Source organism: Hermetia illucens, chromosome 6, assembly GCF_905115235.1.
Source record: "Hermetia illucens chromosome 6, iHerIll2.2.curated.20191125, whole genome shotgun sequence".
Lineage (NCBI taxonomy): Eukaryota > Metazoa > Arthropoda > Insecta > Diptera > Stratiomyidae > Hermetia > Hermetia illucens.
This window is the reverse complement of record NC_051854.1, coordinates 27,804,590-27,823,088: the sequence shown is the minus strand read 5'-3', so window position 1 is coordinate 27,823,088 and position 18,499 is coordinate 27,804,590. Positions and strand designations below refer to the sequence as shown.

Sequence of the window (18,499 nt, the reverse complement as noted above, 5' to 3'; positions counted from 1 at the left end):
ACGCTAGATCCGATTTCCCTTCCTTGTCTAAAATCTGGAAATGCAGTTATATGTTATCTATTATACAGTTGGACTAAAGAAAAACATCAACAAAACCAAGGTTCTCAGTCTGACGGGCTATGGAATCTCTCTATCAGCATTAATGTGCAAAGTATCGAAGCGTGGTTTCTGCCAACGATGGTGCCAACTGTATGTTGCCCGACGCTTTAACAGCGCGCTTTCGCTGCTTTGTCTAAAATCTGGGAACGTAGTTATCTCAAGATCTAGATCAAGTTAGGACTGTGCTAGTGTCCTTTCTGTGTTGTTATATGGGAGTAGCAAAGTGATCCCCAATGTTACTCAAAAGCTCCAAGCTTTCGTAACCACCTGTCTGTATAATATCACCGGACTATTACCACTACTACTACTGATACTACAACATTACAAATGAAGCGGCGCAGAGACTTGGCACCCGTACGCAAGGTGGCGAAATTGTAAGTCACAGCGGATATTCGTATTACTGGCTACGCCATGTAGTGGGACCTGCTCTTTCAAAATGTCCGATGGGTGGGTCGCCCCAAATTCACTTGGGGGAGCTGGAGCACAGTTCAGGTAATCGCGAACGATGACCTTATATGAGATCTTAACTAGCAAGAGGAAGGAAAAGGCAGCAATTGGTGTAATATGATACGAGTAGCTAGGCATCAGTAGTTGCTCCTCTTCAAAACCTCGGCAACACGGCATGGTCTACTATTGGCTCCGCTATAATCCGGTACGCATTGCGTGTGTCTGACTTAGAAGCTCCTGTGATCGGGGTTTTTTCAAATCCTTCGCGACGGCGCAAGTGAGCCTTCGCAATCTGTAGTCAGCGACTGTTAAAGAGTGCGAGTAGAACCCACTTTTCACAGTCATCAGCGGGACGCTGACTGCGTCCATCGAGGGACTTTTGAGAGGGGAGCTCCGCCTGTGCAGTTCGTTGGCCCAGAGGAGGGTGACTTTGAACGTGTCACCTAGAAGCGTCCCTCCACTACCCCACTGGTGAGCCACTGAGTACGAAACCTTAATGGCCGCATGCAGAGGTTCTTTTGCGGGCGTAGAAGGCTATAGGGACCCTTAATCCTCATTTCTATGCCTAGTCTCCAAGTTAACTTAGGATCCAGGATCACACCCAGATATTTTACATTCACTCTACTCCTGTCCAATATCCGTAGAACTTCGTTCGTTACTCTCAACTAGAGGGATGGCATTCTACTTTCAACTCTGTTCGAGTGGCTATCTCCCAGATCAGATTGGATTATTCTGGTTCTAAGCATGGATACTATTCAATGTGCAAGACACCTCTCCATTCCTATTCTGGTCGGAGCCATCAATACGATAGTGGTGAGGATGGTTTGATAAAAGTCCTTCACGGACGAATGACGGCGCCTGCAAACTTTCGGTATGAGAATCAGGCGCGCGCGTCTTCAAGAGTGTGGTTCTCATCATCGGTAAATCTCTAGAAACGACAGCACAATCTTTTCCTGTTCTTTCTAGAATATGACTGGCGTTATACGGAGAAACTATTTACAGCCCAGCGAATCCCTTTTCCAGAGTCCCGAACCTGGACTCTTGTTTGTCTGTTGTGCTAATGTTACCATTGTCAGCGTTGGAGAGTTTATTTTTGATGTTTTGATCAAACTTTTTCAAATCGGTCTTCCTGGGGTCTCTGAAAGGTAAAGACATCTCTACAGGGAGTTGTAGAGTGAAAAGTGTCAAACTATGGTCTGAGAAGGATCTCTGATCAGACACTCTCTAGTTTGAATGAAACGAGCAAATCGTTTTTTAATTAGGGACACCCCTTGTATATTTGATCGCATATGTGTGTTGCTTATCGCCCAGACATCCGCAGATGTCCCAAAAACGTTGTTACTGATCGGTTTCGGCTGTAGGATGGAGGTCATGAGCTCATCAGAAGCTTTCTCGCACCTTTACCACATCTGATTAAATCGCCGAAAGCGACCAGGCCAAAAAATTTTTTTGAAAGTATTGGACACATGCCCAACATGGTCCGTGCACTAAACCGAAGGAGCGAGTAGCAGATTAGTGCAGTCCCTATTTAGTAGATGGCGGGCTCACGACCCCTTAACCATAAACGAAAACTAGTCCGTGGATGTGTTGATCAGAAGGCGGATAGATCAGACATTAAAGAAAGGCAACAACTCCACTGCAGGTTATGTCATACAATGAGACCCACCATTTCAGAATGGCCGACAAGTAGTTCGACATAGAACTTCTTGGCGTAGAACAGTCGAACAACAGTGGAAATTTCTCGGGGAAGATCGTGGAAGCATATTGCTAAAAATGAAAAATTATGGTACGCTATGTCTCACATGGGAGGTTTGTGGCAACCAATTTAGTTTTATTTGGAACGCGGTCAAATTCCTCCCCTAGGTCCAGGAATATAATGTAATGAGGGCGATGTTTCTCCATGAATAACTGTACAGTGTGTATTGCTTGAATAATATTTCAATCCTGTGTTTACAGGTGAAATTACTTCAAATACTGACAGTGCTTGTAAAAGTGGTGTCATTTTTGTCATTAATACAACAGAAGGGTTTGATATCTTGTGTGCGCTGATGTCGGCTTTTGTCAAATCAATACAGATCTCTCTCGTCGTGCCAAGTATTCAGTGTTCAGTTAACATCTTTGCAGTTCTGCTTGGGTAACAGCGATTGCTTTCTTTATTTCCCGGCTTGCATTCTTGTATATTTGCCAATTGGCCAACGTTTTATCGATGAGAAGCTTATGATAAGAGGCGTTTCTTTCTTCTTCTCCAACTTTTGTATCGTTCAGAAGTTGGGCTCGTCTTGATCGGTTGTGTCATTTGGTCGCTTCCCATCGTCTTCAATGTTCGGATGCGGATGTGTCCGGAAGGCTCAAATGATTAGAACAGTGGGCTGTCGTAGTGGAAGGTTACGGTATCAATCGTAAGGAATAAAACCAAACTAATTATGAAATGACAGGATACCGGCAACATAGATGCGAATGAGACACTAATATCTTTCAATCTTAAAGCGCTATTCTCGAATACACCACTTAAACGCGGCAAGTTCGGCAAAACGTCAGAATGGAGAAAGAAAACGTACAACGTACATTATCACTTTGCATCAACGAAAACTACTTTACATTTAAGGGGATAGAGAACCGTGTTACCATTCGTTACGAAAGTATTCATAGAGACATCGAGTCAATCTTCGAAGAAAAGGCAATTATGCCAAGAAATGGTTACGATATGTCGACGAACTGTTTGCCATAGTACAAAAGGAAAAAATTACGAACATTTGACGGGAATTAACAAGATACACCCAAAAATTTAATTCACCATAGAAATGAATGGATTCCTACCATTCTTGGATATTAAACAACAGCGACAAACTTGAATTTAAAATATATAGGAAACCTATAGCAACCCAGAGTGCGATAACAGAGACTTCGGCATATAATGTTATAGTGCATAGGCCAGAGCCACTTATCTAGTAATTAAGACAGGTTTTGTTGGATTTCATTCCGAGCTTAATTCAAGTTACAACTCCCGGATTAGGTCCACTGTGGCCCTGGTTACACGTCAATTTGAAAGTGCCCTCCCTGAGCTCCCTTTCTCAGTACATCTTCGACATTTTATCTAGAGGCTGGTTGGATGTCAGAGCTAAGGTTGGGTGGTGTGAGAATGATAGTACCCGCCCATAGTAGTATAGCCATCTTCCAATCTAAGCATGCTACCTCTTCTGTCTAGCTCCATCATTTGCGGTCGGTTTACACCTGCGTCCGATTTTAGTCCAAATTTTGAATTTTGGAGGGCTCAAGTTCTTTGGGGCTGATCATTCGTTATCCGTTGGCAAATTCTTTTACAGAGCGACTCTGACGTGACCTTACCCGACAACTTTCATCTCTTGTGTATGAAATGTAATGTTTGGTGGAGATTCTGGTGACTAGTATTGGAAATATTATAGGAAGGGTGACGGGGCTAAACTAATGAAAGAGTTTAAGGTCCATGATAGTTGACTGTGTGGACACCCTATGCTCCAGAAAGGAGTGAGAAGGAGATATAGATACGAAGCATTGTGAATCAATCTAGATGGAGGTTTAAATTCCATTGCAAATATTCTTTTTATGCTCTCAGTCTCAACTATCAAGCCCTTTTCTTCAAAAGCAGTGTGCGCCGTAAGTGCGTCTTCATTAATAATGGTCTACTGTATGAGATGGGGTTTATTGATTATATTACTATATATTGTCTTATTAAATAAGCATTTCATCAGCCTGAGTTCCTTGACTTTGCACATAACTGTGTGCTGTTTTTGCGAATTTATTTAAATTGCGGTTAATCCTTTTGTGAGAATCTTTTGCTGTCTTCTTTTTGTATACACCCGGACGTGACTCATTTTATTTGCATTCTACCCTCTAACAGCATGCTTCCTGCTTTGCGATATTTGATGTTCTATTTATAAATAACCGGAATCAAGGGGTTCAATGATTTTAACCTGTGATGTTTGTGGTGGGAAGAGATTCCATGGGAAATGCTTTAGATTTCCTTCCAGTTTTCTTGGACTTACGTGATATCTACCTTCAATACCATATATCGTTATGATGGCTGCCGCAATGTCTCGCTCACCGACGAAATTTGTCTATTGTATCAACATTTGGACATTTTCGCTTAGGTGCCCCCCAGACGATTCTGTTGATATTGTTCACGTCCGCAAGTCTGTTCCCGCAATACCGGAAAGGCTCCTTGCCAAACAGCCCTGACTAACATAGCCTACCTCCGTGGACGAGGTTCTTTACATCAGGAGTGAAGTTGGCTCATCACGAAACCTCTGTTGTGTCAAGATGCATACGCGCATGACTGTAATCCTCGGGCGCAAGACGTATTAATCAAGCCTTTCAAACACATCAATTCGTGGGTAAATTTCAGAGTCGATTCCGCGCATACATTTTTCTATTAAAATGTTGTTTAACTAAGCTATCGGCTTTTAACTTATCTGCATTGCCTCTACAGCATAATGTCACATGTATTTCTAAAACCGGGCTTGATGAAATATTGAGATACCGAACCTGGTCCGGATGGACTTCACAACTTCTCCCTACTAAACATTGAACAACATATCTTCCTCCTAGGCATAGTCTTCACCAGGAGACTCGGAAGGGGTTGTTCGCAATCTATGGTAAGATGATCTTATTATTCCTATTCATTAAAGTTGAGATCCTACTCATGCTGAGAATTAGCGCCCTGTCTTATTCTTCTCAACGTTTAATTAACTGTGTACTATAGCATCTGTTTACTTGCTCAATCTAAGCAACTTTACCAGCTTTGACGATAAATATATCATGAATACGTACGGCATTGACACAGATTTTTCTAAAGCCTTTGAATCATTCGAACAAAATATTCTTCTGCCCCAGGACTTTATTTCTTCCCATCAATTATCATATGGTTCCTACCTTTCTAATTGATCTTGTAGCAGTTATATATACATATATATATACCGGGTCTTTTTCCCTGGGTTTTTTAATGCTTCCTATTCGACCACGTTTATACTTATTTTTTGCCAATGACATTCCTTGTCCGTGCTTCGTCGTTATTAGATTACGTTTCTCTGCAATCCAACTATAGGAACGCATCATTGGAATGCTGTTTTGCGGTAAATAGTACGGCGATTGACATATCCGCTGCAGGAGGGCTGATGACAATGTTTAGGAGGATGTTAAAGTCTGAACTGATGTGAGTTTTGGTCGCAATTTAAAATCCAAATATTAAGCCGGCAAATACGAATTGTGTGCGCACTCTCGACCACTTCTAGTCAGCAGCTGGGTCCATTGGCGCGGAATCGATTGCTGGGTTGGCTCTCAACTATGTTAAGTTCGAAATCGTTGAGGTTCTTAGAAGCGTTCGTTGTTGAAATTGTACCTAATGTATTTAAATCGCAATGTGGCAACCGTGCGCGGCCAAATAATGCGAAGGAGGCGAAATTCTTGCCCAATCGGAGAAGTAACACTTTTACCCTCCTTTCATCATCCTATAGCAGAGATTCCACTAACTCAAACCCAATTGAATCTGGAAAACCGATGCTCTCAACCTTGAGACTGTAACAATATCACGTCCTAAGAAAATTTTGGGTCAAAAGGCTTGATGGCGGGCTTTGAGTAATGTATCACACATTTCAGGAGATAATCTTAGGGGAGACGGAGCAGTCAATCAGATTTTTTTTACGGCGAAAGATGGAATTCTTAAAGAATTACTGATGCATGGGATTATATACCAGCAGTGTGTTCCTGCATTAGTTCCTGAGCAAAACTTATTTTCCGTCTTTGTGTGCCTGAATCATTTCTACTCAGTAGTTCGCTTTAAATTAATTGCCCTGTGATTTCACTGCCACTGTAGTAATACTTCTTTCTGCCACTTATCGGTGTTCTACATCTTTTTCCGGTAGATTAATTCTCCTTTTGTGCCGTAAACCAGAGTTACATCGGATAGCTCTCCAGGTTGGCGACTGTGCAACTGGCTGATAACTTGTTTATAGAAATCATATTTGGAATTTGGAGCGTACGTTCTATATTCATAACAGAGGCTTTCTGAGGGCTCTTCGAACAGGCTGGAAAATGAAAGACTGATATCTTGGCGATCCAGAAGACGAGGTTATTAGGTTCTCGGCACGCAGCAGGAAGCAATATGTGAGACAAGGCTTGTAGCGTGCAAATTTCAATTGAATACCATGTTGACACCTGTGGACACTAAATGCGCGCACATGTCTCCAATGTTAGAAAGAATTGGAATCCCTGGAGGGACAGTCATCTGGGAAATGAATTCTATGGTACACAGATAAGTTAACAGTAAAAGATGGGACAAGGGTGATATACATGGAATGAATCAGGAAAGCGGTATGTGGGTACCCTAGACCATTACACATTATTTCAGGCAATGGTGTATGCGGTGAATCGGTTCGTTAGAGAGAATCTACGGAGGAAGTACAGGAATGTTAAAACCCATATTTTTTTGACAACTAGATGCCTTAAAAAGTTCGAGAATACTAGCAAGTGAAGTGGGTCGCGAGATACAGAGTGAATTCAAAAAGTATTGGGATTGGTCTCCGAAGAAAAAAAATTTTTGACGATTTTGTTACACTAAGTTAATATTCTTCAAAGAAGCACCCTTGTGTGTCAACATCCCTTGAAACTCGGCACCTGGAATGCCCTTCAGGACTCGCTTCGAAGCGATCTCCGTCATGCTGCCCTTTCATATTCTTTTCATTTGGTAGAACAAGAAACATGCAGAGAGGTGCCACGTTAGCGCCAAAGAGGGGGAACCGGAGCATAATGTGGTTGACTAAAATTCTCTCTATCAATTCCCCAAACCTTTTCTGATCAGCAGAAAATCAACCCCGATACTTTTGGAACGCACACTGTTTGAAGGAACTACCGACATTAAAAAAATGGATTCACTTACAAGAAGGGATCTTGGTCACTATTTTTAAGGCCAGAAGCTTGCACTTGCGATTAGCGAACCCAAAGTTGTGATAAATAAGGCGGGTTGGGAAATTAAACAGCTAGCACCCTTCATGTACATTTGTATGGTGGCAAAAAATGCGATAGCGACCATTGTTTTCTTAGATTTCCGATCAAAATGATGGGAATATCAGCCTTACCATCGCTATCAGGTTTGATCCCGTAAAGGCAAATGTCCAAATATGTCGAAAAATTAGAGAATAACTTACAAACGCTAAATCAGCATAAGAAAATTTATTTAATTGACGATGTTGGCGAGAAATTGAATGAACCAAAATCTTTTATCAATACAGCCCCGAGGAAATTGTCTGGCAGAAACTCCGGTGTAGAAGAATTGAATAGCATTACAAGAAAATGCTGCATGTCAGGTGGGTTGAAAGGTAGGCGCACCTTTGCCTCGACATGGGGACTTAGGCCTCAGGTAGTAATGTGGATATATGTTGCTGTCATTAGGCCGATGGTCGCTTATGCATCCGTAGTGTGGTGGGTTAAGATGAAACAGAAGGATTTTCGCTGTAAACTAGCCACACTGCAAAGAATTGTGTATCTGGGTATCACTGGTGCCATGAGCAACACATCCGGCGCAGCTTTGAATGCACTACTCAATTTGCAGCCCTTGGATTTATTTATTCAGAGCACTGCAATGAGAGCTGCTCATAGACTAATTCAATTAGATCTATGGGGAAACAATGGACGTGGGGGGCGCAAGGCATTATAAGAGTTATTGGGAGAACTGAATATAGTTTTCGCGATGCCTTCCGATTCTCAGAATCCCAAACATCTGTTTGGTAGAAGATATGATGTTATCTTGAAACGGAGAGAAAACTGGGATGAACCAGAAGAATGCGTGTCAGGATATACATTCTTCTACACCGATGGATCAAAGACAGAAAATGGTTCTGGAGCGGAGTACCTCTCGAATAAAAACGAAAAGTGGACTTTTCCTTCGGGACAATACTCAACAGTCTCTCAGGCTGAAGTGTATTCGATCCTAAAGGCTGCAACCTGGATGATTGACGTGCGTTTGGAGGGCAGGCGCATCGCAATCTGTAGCGATAACCAAGTTGCATTGAGGGCGTTGAGTAGTACTTTGATCACTTCATAAATCGTTCGGGAATGTAGAAACTGATTGAATTTTGTTTCCAGATTCAATATGCTGGATTTACTCTGGGTACCTGGTCATTGTGATGTAGAGGGAAATGAAATCTCGGATGCCTTTGAACAGAGCTTTCGCATACCCAAGTTCACATGCACGATAAGTCCAACACGTTCCTTTGATATCTTTAGAGCCTCAGCTATCTCGATCAACTGCACTTTACGGTCATCCAAAATTATTTCATGGACTTTTCGTCGGTAGCAACCTCATTGGGGCGTTCACTGCGTGCATCGTTCCCGGTGTTCATTTCGCCTCGTTTAGATTTGGGAAACCAGTTCTCATTTTCCCTGGTGCAAAGTCCGAATAATGTTATCAAGCCAAGACTTGGCTTCAACGGTTTTTTTTTTCGCCAAAAAGCAATGCTTTATTAATACACGAAATTCCTGTTGTTGTCTCACTCAAAAAGCTGTATTCCGCAAACTAATATTCCGACAGCTGTGAAATTTATTCACGTGTCTTTTGAAGGGTAGGGTTAACTAAAAACCATGTGTTAGCCTACGAACTCCTCAGCCTACCTGGCATAACATAAACAGCAGCAACTTAAGGTAAATAGACAGCTTCATAAACTTAGATTGAACAATTACAAAGACTAAAGACGAAATGGCCTAGTGAGGAAAGATGTACGATAATGACTTAGATACAATAGGCAGCTGTAGCCTTCTATATGATGAGTTGAAGCCGACTTCCACATCAAAAATTTGGAATCTGCAATGCGCAGTGATATAGAGCGGACAAGCAACAGAAGACAGGCAACTGCTTGCAAAGCCTCATACAGAGAGAGGGTTCGACTAACATTTGCTCGGTTTTCGAAATCGGATGGCGTAGTCATTCGATCGAGAAGATTGCAATCTCATATTTTGGGACACCTGCAGCACTGAAGAAGACCATAGATACTGAATCATAAAAACAATTCACAAACGTAGTTTTTTGGATATATCATATATATTTCAATAGATATATTGTACCTTTAAACATAATAAGATAAGCTAACATTGATATACATACAGTACAGCCAGTAGATAACATATAATACACACGTTTTCACAGTCCAACCTCTAGTGACCGGATTCTCCTTCAGCAGAACTTTCCTGACTCTCCTTCGAGTCTAAATCACGTAAAGCTTTATGAACCATATCAGCCAGCTCAGATGGCAAATCTTTCAAATCGTCAGCTCGTTCCTTAATAATATCGTTGGACACTAAAGCGCATTGTGCGTTGTTCAAAGCATACATAGATGAAATATCACTGGAGAGCCCGGCGTTCTCATATTCGGACGATATAATGCTCCGATTGGAGTCCGACGACAGGGACTCCATGCCATCGTCAAATACCTGCGATGTTTTGTTGGACTCGTCTGAGGACATTGTACCCGAATCGTCGGTAACGTTTGAAGATTTCTGCTCAATATCAACGGTTGAAGGTGTATAGCCGGATAGTAGGATCTGCGACGGTGAGAAGCTTGAGGCTTCGTTTTGTCCCATGGTAATTTGCAGACGCCGATCTAGTTCTGCTATGCGTGACGCTAATATTCTGAAAGAAGGAGTGTGTTAGCAGAATTGTTTGCAAAGCATCATTGAAGGCGATTACTTGTTGGTTCTCTTCTGATGACTTAAAGCCACGTTTTTGTCATTTAAATTGTCAAGCAACGCTAAGCATAATGACTTCAAGTCTGCTATTGTTTCCGTCTTGGTAGGCAAATCAGCACCGTTCTCAAGGATCATCTTGACTGGAATGGATAATAAAAAGACAAGTTTCAATTTTAGTTCTACTTATGAGTAGTCAGTTAAAAGTGCAGTGAAATAAAATGTGGAAAGCAAATTATATAATAAGGCAAACTATTGGTGCAAAAAAATATTAAACATCGAATTTTTCTAATATGCAAATTAAGTTGATCAATTTTGAGTTTTTTTTTAATTAAGTTTTCATATAATGGGAATTTCGAATTGAAAACTTTAAATCTGGACCCAATCTGGAATCTACTGCATTTAATGCAGTCCGTGGGAAACCACGGAGTACCTTAAAGCCAAGTAGTAACCGAGGAGACCTAACGAAAAGTGTTATAATAATAATCGTTGGCGCAACAATCCATATTGGATCTAGGCCTTGAAGTGTGTTAGAGCACTTCATTCAAGACCGTAACGGTGCATTACAGTACACTGTAGGAGGCAATGTGGTCAACATTGCGCTCGCCCGAGATTATTACCCTGATTTGACTCATGTATTCATTCACAGCTGAGTCAACTGGTATCCGACGTCAAATCACGATACAAATTCCACTGCAACCAGTGATTTGAACCGCGACCTTCCGACTTGTGCTCTAACCACTCAGCTATCCGGCGGACCTGTGTGTGTTATGCTACCTGTAATAACGGGTGCATGCGTTGCGTAGTCAGGCACAACAAGGAGAAATGAGACGAGGACCAAGTCACACTTCGATCACCGAGGGAAATCAAGCACTTGCAAACCAACGCACAGCTTAAGGTAAGACCCTAGTTGAACAGAGCAATGGAAAGACGAACTTTGCAGGCAAGTCAATGGATGCAACTACGTCTAGAATGGGGAGACTAACCATATCTGGGAAAAGCTTTTCGAGAGTCAGAGGTAAAAGAACGAGTTAGGGAAAGAGGGAACATTTTTCAATCGCTTGGTAAGGCCCGAAACTGGCAACGAAGCGCTTGGAATCAAGCGAAAATGACAAGATGAAAATCATGCTCGTCGGTGGCTGGCCAGTCAAAGACTTACTTCAAGCAATCGGGAAACGAGAATACTCAGGAGGTTAGACCCGGTGGAGCAACAGCACTTGGCCAAATCTACGAGGAAGCTCTAGCTTGTGAGAAACAAAACAAAACGGCACAGTGAGCTGCCCAAATCAGTGAACTGAAAGTCTGTTAGTTGCTACAATATCGCTCATCCCGTGAAATAATGTTATTTTGTGTGGGTGACACAATTGAAGGTGTCAACATCAAGGAGTGGCGCTCTGAATTTCGGGCTCTGAGAAATTGCACACTAAATTGAAGACTCATAACGAGTTTCAAAAGCAGAGGAAACAATGTAATCGCTTCCAAATGCACTGTGGACAATGCGGCCGTTGACGGGAAAGGTTACTTTTTCATGCTGAGGAAACATAAGCGAGCAACAGACAGATGGTCCAGATTGGATCTACTCCCTGAAGCAGGGGCTTTGGGACAGGGATAACCTGTCGTTTCGTTTCGCTTTCTTAACAAAAACACGTATTTTCTGCTTTTCTAGTGACTTATCACAAATCTCCCGTAGCTCCTATCAATCGATTCTTAGCACTTACTAATCCGGGCCTGAGGGCGAAACCTCCTGCCTGATTGCGTGCAGCTGGTGAAAGTTACATTTCTGGCCGCAGAAGCTACCCTTTACAAAATATGAACCAAATCTTGCAGTCACTGAGCTTCTTTTCTTAGCAATTGAACCCCGCTGAATTGAACTGCAGCACTTATGATCGGGAGTTATTCGCCGTGTACGTCGCGCAATTAAATTCTTCCGATACTACCTTGAACGTAGGCCACTTATCGTATTCACGAAACATAAGCTAATCACTTTTGCTTCGAAACAGAAGCCAACTTCGGCAGCTGACTTTTATCAGCCAGTTCACTTTCGACATTCAACACGTGTTTGGAAAGGATAACAAATTTGCTGACGTTTTATGGCGTGCTGCAGAGGTCAAGGTCCCAGACTTCGTCGATTTTCCGGTAATCGTGGAGGCACAGAAGGACGACGCTATTCTTCAAGGCTTCAGGACGAACTCCAAACTCAAATTTAGGAAGTCCTATCTTCGGTTCAATCCCCAGTATATACTGCGAGACCTCAGACTAAGGCCATATATTCCGAGCGATTTCCGTAAGAAAGTATTTCACGTCATTCACAATCTAGCGTACCCATGCATTTGGACAACGAATCGGTTAGTCACGGCAAAGTATTTCTGGCCGTCCATGAACAAGGAAGAATGCAAAGTTTTCCATGCTTGTCGAAAGAGGCGACTAAAATTTGTGGGCTAGCAACTTACATATTTCGAAACTTTATTGTTACCAAAATGTTAACCTAGCCTCGTATAGGGATTGATCTCATGGCTACGACCTTTGCCAATCGAAAACGGACTAATATTGGTTGATGGAATGTGCGTACGCTCCTCGTCAATGGTAGCAAAAATCTTGGCGTTAGTAAGATAATAGTAGGGGTTTGCGAAGTTCTGCAGTTTCCACCGCCTCGTCATTGGTGGCACATTGTTCGTGCACAGAGCTTGCCAGTTAGTTTGGTTTCACCTGACGGACACCGTCCAAGCAATTAGCAGTAGATTAAAGAGTTGTCTCCTGGACGTGTGGAAGAAGAGAGGTGCTGACATCGGCCTCGGAAAGATCACTATCTGATAGTCACTTACGTTCGCTTGCGTGTTGCCTCCGTCACTTCTTACAGGATTGTAGAACTGCGACCCACCAAGTTCGCCATTGATCCCTTATATGATTCAGCTGCCGGCCGACCGTGGGCGAGTTATCTGGTTGATGGACAGCAGATACACTGAGTAACCTCCTGAGTAACGCCTGAGAATACCGATGAGCATTAGAAATGCTCTTTCTTGCTCCGAAGGGGCGTCATAAAATCTGGCTGATTGCTGAATCGTGGAAGTAGCTCGATGAAAAAAGGGGCTGAAGGTTCTATTGGCCGCCGCGAGTGATGGCGATCGTGACGTGCTTGAACTTCGATACCCCAGAAGTTCAATGCAGTGTGCGCGGGAATTTGCTATTGCGCTGATCAGAGAGGCGCAACATGCCGCATAACGCAATGATTCCAGAATTGTATACAGCATCACGATGAAGTTTGCATGAGGTCTCTGATGGTTCTTTGAAGAATGTTAACGGTCGACTTAACCGTATCATATCCGGTGAAGTTCCTCCTCTTATGGATAAAATGTCACCGATATGATCCCTTCTTGTTATCGGTGACGTTCTTCATGCTGTCTTGTCCAGAGGACGTGAATACCTCCACGCCATCGACGATGGCATGTTTTCTCAAACATCCGACTACGCTGATGACATCTTTTGGCTCTGTCAGCGGGCCATGGACCTTGGCCAAGTGCCCCTGGATTTGGAAAGAGAGACAGGAAGAGTTGGACTAAGGATAAACAACAACAACACCAAGGTTTTCAGCCTGACGGGGCATTGTACTCTCTCTCTTTCTTAAAAAGTTGAAAGGCTCCTGGAGTTGCTAATTCAGACGCACTTTCAGCGAGGAAAACTGTGTGTCAGTGTCTTTCTTGGAGGGTATGCAGTCACAATCGTGCTAGACTATCAAATCGGTAATTATCGAGGATAAAATCAGTTAGGCTATAAACAGCTTCTTCGCATACAGATCTTCGGGGATGGCATAATGCCAGTCATGCTATAGAAGCAGAAAGAAAGGGTTCTGCTGTGGCTTGTCAAGATTTACGGGAACTGCATCTCCTTGAGGTACGTACACACTCTGGGAGACGCACCCGCTTGCGGTTTTCATACGGAAAGCAGGCAGGCGCGGATATCAGTGTGCGAAGGACTTTGGACCAAACAGCCTTCCCTTTTTGTATTGAAGACCCTAGAGCGCATCCAGTACATCCATTTGAGGACGATTATGGAGAGAACGCATTCCTCCGAATTTCAGGACTCGCTACACTACAAGCATATACTCTAGCTGCCTTCCTGGATATAGAGGGAGAATTCAACAACGTTAGTACCAAAACCATCAAGGAAGCATTGGCCAGGATTAGAGAGGAATCTTACGCATTGAATAATATTCCAATCTAATTTGATCTGGGACGTACCCACTTGAACAGAGCTGTGAGTAGAGATATGCCGTATGGTAGCCCCACCTCTCCGGTGCTCCGGTTGATAGCTGCGTACGAAAATCTACGCATATAGGGCAGGAATGGAGTGAATTCGGTTGTATATACCGAAGATTTTATGATATTAGTGTCAGGGATGTTTCCATCGGTTATGAATGAAATCATAGAGGGAGCGTTAGCAAAGGTGTTTCTGGGGACTGCATGATGCGGACTCGGCATAAATCCAATCAAAATGGAGCTGATGCTATTCACAAAGGGTGCCAGCATTCCACCTCCCTCATCTAAGTGAACAAAGATTGATTCTTTCCTTCGATGTAAAGTATTTGGGTATGATTCTGGACACTGAATATGGAATTGAGGACCTTAAAGGCGCGTATAGCCTTCTACGACTGCAAGAGGACCTTTGTGACCCCTGGATTCACATAGCCGTGGTTCGATCCATCCTAAATTACGGTTCTATTGTGTGGTGAGGGGTTTAGCGAAAAGGATGATAGAACGAAGTTTAGTAGCATTCAAAGAATCGCGTGTGGAGGTGCTATGGAGCTCTGCAGTCCTGCCCGGCAAATCTATGTACTCCTACACTTCCTTCTTCTGCACATCCGCATTAAATGTTGTCAGACTACGTGAACTTCGATATTTGTCAGTGAAGTGTTACGTACCTAGCAACATCCTAGACGAAGTACCTAGGGAAGTCTAGGCGTTCTCAACGGACACTGCTAGACGTGACCCAAGCTCGACGAGGAAATTTACTGGGAACTTTCTAGCCGGGGCAAAGTGGAGGACTCGCAACGTGTTGCAAGGTTATGGTGCAGTATGCAGTAGCATGTTGCTGACGTCTGGGGCTTGATCCGAGCCACAAACATAACATAGTCATCCTGACCGGCAACCAAGTGGCCATTAAGGTCTTGTACTCATGGCAATGGCGACATCCTCCAGGCAGGTAGGACAGTGCACAGCCGCGTTGAACAACCCGGGCGGTGCGCTCAAATTCACCTTCTTCTGGATTCCCGCTTATAGGAACAGAGAGGGAAATGAGCGGCCTTGGGGGCTAGCCAGGAGGTTTGTTTTGGCACAGATCGTCCACTGACGACTGTCAGGAGCGGAATCTACTCGTATAATTTAGCAGCCGCGGAATTCAAATGGCGAAGGCTCATTACCTGCGCCAAGTCGCCTATACTAACACCCGGATGCAAAAGTTTTTGGGCCAGACGTACGCAGAGTGGGAAACCCTCAGGCACTCCCTTTGCGATTGTCTAGCTGTATCCAGAGTCAGGAACTGAATCTACTCGCACTACCGAGCAACCGCGGACTTTAGATGGCGAAGGTTCACCATTTGTGCCAAGTGAAGGAGGCGGGCCAACAACAAAACCCGATCGCGAGAGCTTGCAAATGCAAATGATTACGGCGTTTTGCATTCGGCACTGGCATAAAGGGATCCACACCGCAAGACTCCACATAATCTACAATTCGAATCGGCGAAGCTGCGGAGAGGGGCAGAAAGTCTCACGCACTTCCTTTGCGATTGTCCAATTCTTGCTAGGGCAGGGTACGGACACTAGGTGAACTATACTTTTCGGACCTCAGAGAGAATAGCTGCTATCCTTGATGAGTGCTATGGGCTGAAGATCTGAGTAGATTGGACTCTCTCTCTTACCACACCAATCACGATCTTAGGAGTTTGTGACTTCAAAACAGCACCGAAATATCGGTATTTGCAAGAATAAATATCCACACCAACGAAAAAGAAACAACAAGTTTTTATTATTTCAATTAATTAATCGTTGGAAACACCGCATAATTTCACTCAGGTTCAAAATAGCGCACTACAAAGCTAATTGGGCGGTCACTGATAACTGCTTTCCAGGAAGGAAGGAATTGGGCATGAAAACTCTAGTAGGGCTTTTAAAGGGTCACCGCTCCTTAAACCACCAAATGGAAAAAATCGGGATGATGATCTCGGCTAGATGTAAAGAATGTGAGAAGGAGACGGTCTTACATTTCATACGCAGCTGCTCGGGGCGCGTTTCAGATGCAGATATCTCGGTAAGGTTTTCTTCGACGAAGAATCTGCGCACTCTCTACCTTCGTTTTTCTTAGATTCACAAAGGCTTGCCAACACAGGCTGCAGGCCATTGAAAAGCTGATTTGTGGGGATAGCGCAATGGACCTAACAAAGGAGCTGAGTACTTGTAGCTGCGGCTCCCTCCACTAATCTTAAATCGAAAATTTCAGCCAAACAAAGCCTAACAAGCTTATAACAAAGGAAAATAAAAGCGAAAAGAAATAATGACAATTTCGGTGAGTTTGCCGAGTTCCATTGGATTGTTTTGCTTGGAAAAAGTCAAACAAATTACAAAACTTCTTCTGCCGTTCTATTCAATTCGATTAACGTGGGATGTTGGCAGAATTTGGCGAAATGGAACTCTGCAATGCAACCAAACATCGAAGCTCACAACATCAAAATTCACTTGGCCTGGGGCCTTTTTACCTTGTTTATGCGACATTATGTTGTCGGCAGTGTTAGTACCTAGTTTAATAATGCCTTTCTTTCGTTTACTATCCAGCATGTTCTGGTGGTCCATACATTCAGGAGCATGCAACATTAGAATGGTTTGTGAGCGGGGAACATAAACAATGGCGGGGTTAGTTTGGAAATCCTTACCTTGTACCTGTTGGCCGCAGCTTGAGTCTGATCCAATTCACTCTCGCAATTACTCAGCTTTTCCTGTAGGAATTTGTTTTCTACGACCAGAGCGTCGATGTCGACAATCTGCAAGCAGAGAAGATGCGAATAAGAAACCGAATATGAAGCGAAATGGATACCACTCGACCTACATTCTTATGAGATTCGTTCACTTTCAAGGCCAACATCAGCTCGTGGTTCAGGCGGTGCGCCTTGCATTTGTACGATTCCCTCTCCGTTATCGCCTCCTCCTTTTCATCCAGGAGCGCCTTAAGATCAAAGGCCAGTTGCGCGTTCTAAGATTGAAAACATATTCCAATTACCGCTGAAATAATAATTTGCCTGTGTCAGACTTGAGTACCTTTTTCTTTAAGCTTTCCAAGCTAGCTATGAAGTTTGCCCTCTCTGCCTTCCAGGACAACTCCTCCCTACCATCCGTCACGCTGGCTTTCCTCAATTTGTTCGATTGCAGAAGCTCCGCGTTCTTGACCCTGAGCAGTTCCATATCGCCTTGAACTTCGGCCAATTTCTGCTTGGCCGCTTCCAACTCTGTCGTAAGTTTCATGTTCTTTTCTCGAGCGTCCGTTAGCAGAGTCGCAACGCTTGAATTTCCCCCTAAACTAACGCAGAAGTCGCTGTTCCTCTTGATCGCTGAATATCTTAACTGGAGGGTCTCGGCCATAAGTTTGAATTGATCTCTTTCCGTTCGATACTTTTCAAGCTCATTTCGCATTATGTTTAGTGCCTCGACTTTACTCTGAAGCTTGCGGTGGAGGGCTGAACTCTAGAAATTAAATAATTCAAGCGTAAAATCCAATACGTTTCCATAATTCTGTTTTTGTGTTTCTGCGTCTCCTTACCTCAATGTTGTAATTTTCTATGTGTTCGCCAAGAATAGAAGAGCTGTGGCCGCCTCGTGCTTGCTCAGACATATTTTGCTTCTTAGCGGCTGCCGATTTATAGAAAATACTAATTCACTACTCCATCTGAAGAAAACTTCCGTCTCGGATCACTGATAAAACATCTGTGACGTTGTGACAGTTGACATTTCGATTGACGTCTTTTGCTATTAGTTCAGTTCGTACAGTTGGTACGACTTTTAGGAATGGTTCAGTAACTGTGTTCGTAGAGGGATTCTGACATCCTGAAGATTTGTTCTTAACCGTCATCGTTACGACCGAATTCGTTGATTAAAAGGTTTATATTAACTATTATTAAGCAACTTTTGCTCTTCAACTGAAAGGAACCAACAATCATTAACTCTGACTATTCATTGAATTCGTTGATTCTCATTTCGCTACGTAAG

At 43.3% G+C, this 18,499-nt stretch overlaps 1 protein-coding gene across 1 annotated transcript; it reads right to left on the bottom strand.

Annotated features, from left to right (window-relative positions):
* Positions 1 to 9,637: 9,637 nt before the first annotated feature.
* On the bottom strand, positions 9,638 to 18,233 carry LOC119660342 (coiled-coil domain-containing protein 149). The gene is made up of 7 exons (XM_038068828.1): positions 18,054 to 18,233; positions 17,555 to 17,977; positions 17,346 to 17,489; positions 17,173 to 17,280; positions 16,999 to 17,080; positions 10,259 to 10,397; positions 9,638 to 10,201 (listed from the first exon to the last, which is right to left on the bottom strand). Exons 1-7 carry the CDS (start codon positions 18,123 to 18,125, stop codon positions 9,727 to 9,729), a joined length of 1,443 nt encoding a protein of 480 aa, XP_037924756.1. The 5' UTR covers positions 18,126 to 18,233; the 3' UTR covers positions 9,638 to 9,726.
* Between the last annotated feature and the right edge of the window lie 266 nt (positions 18,234 to 18,499).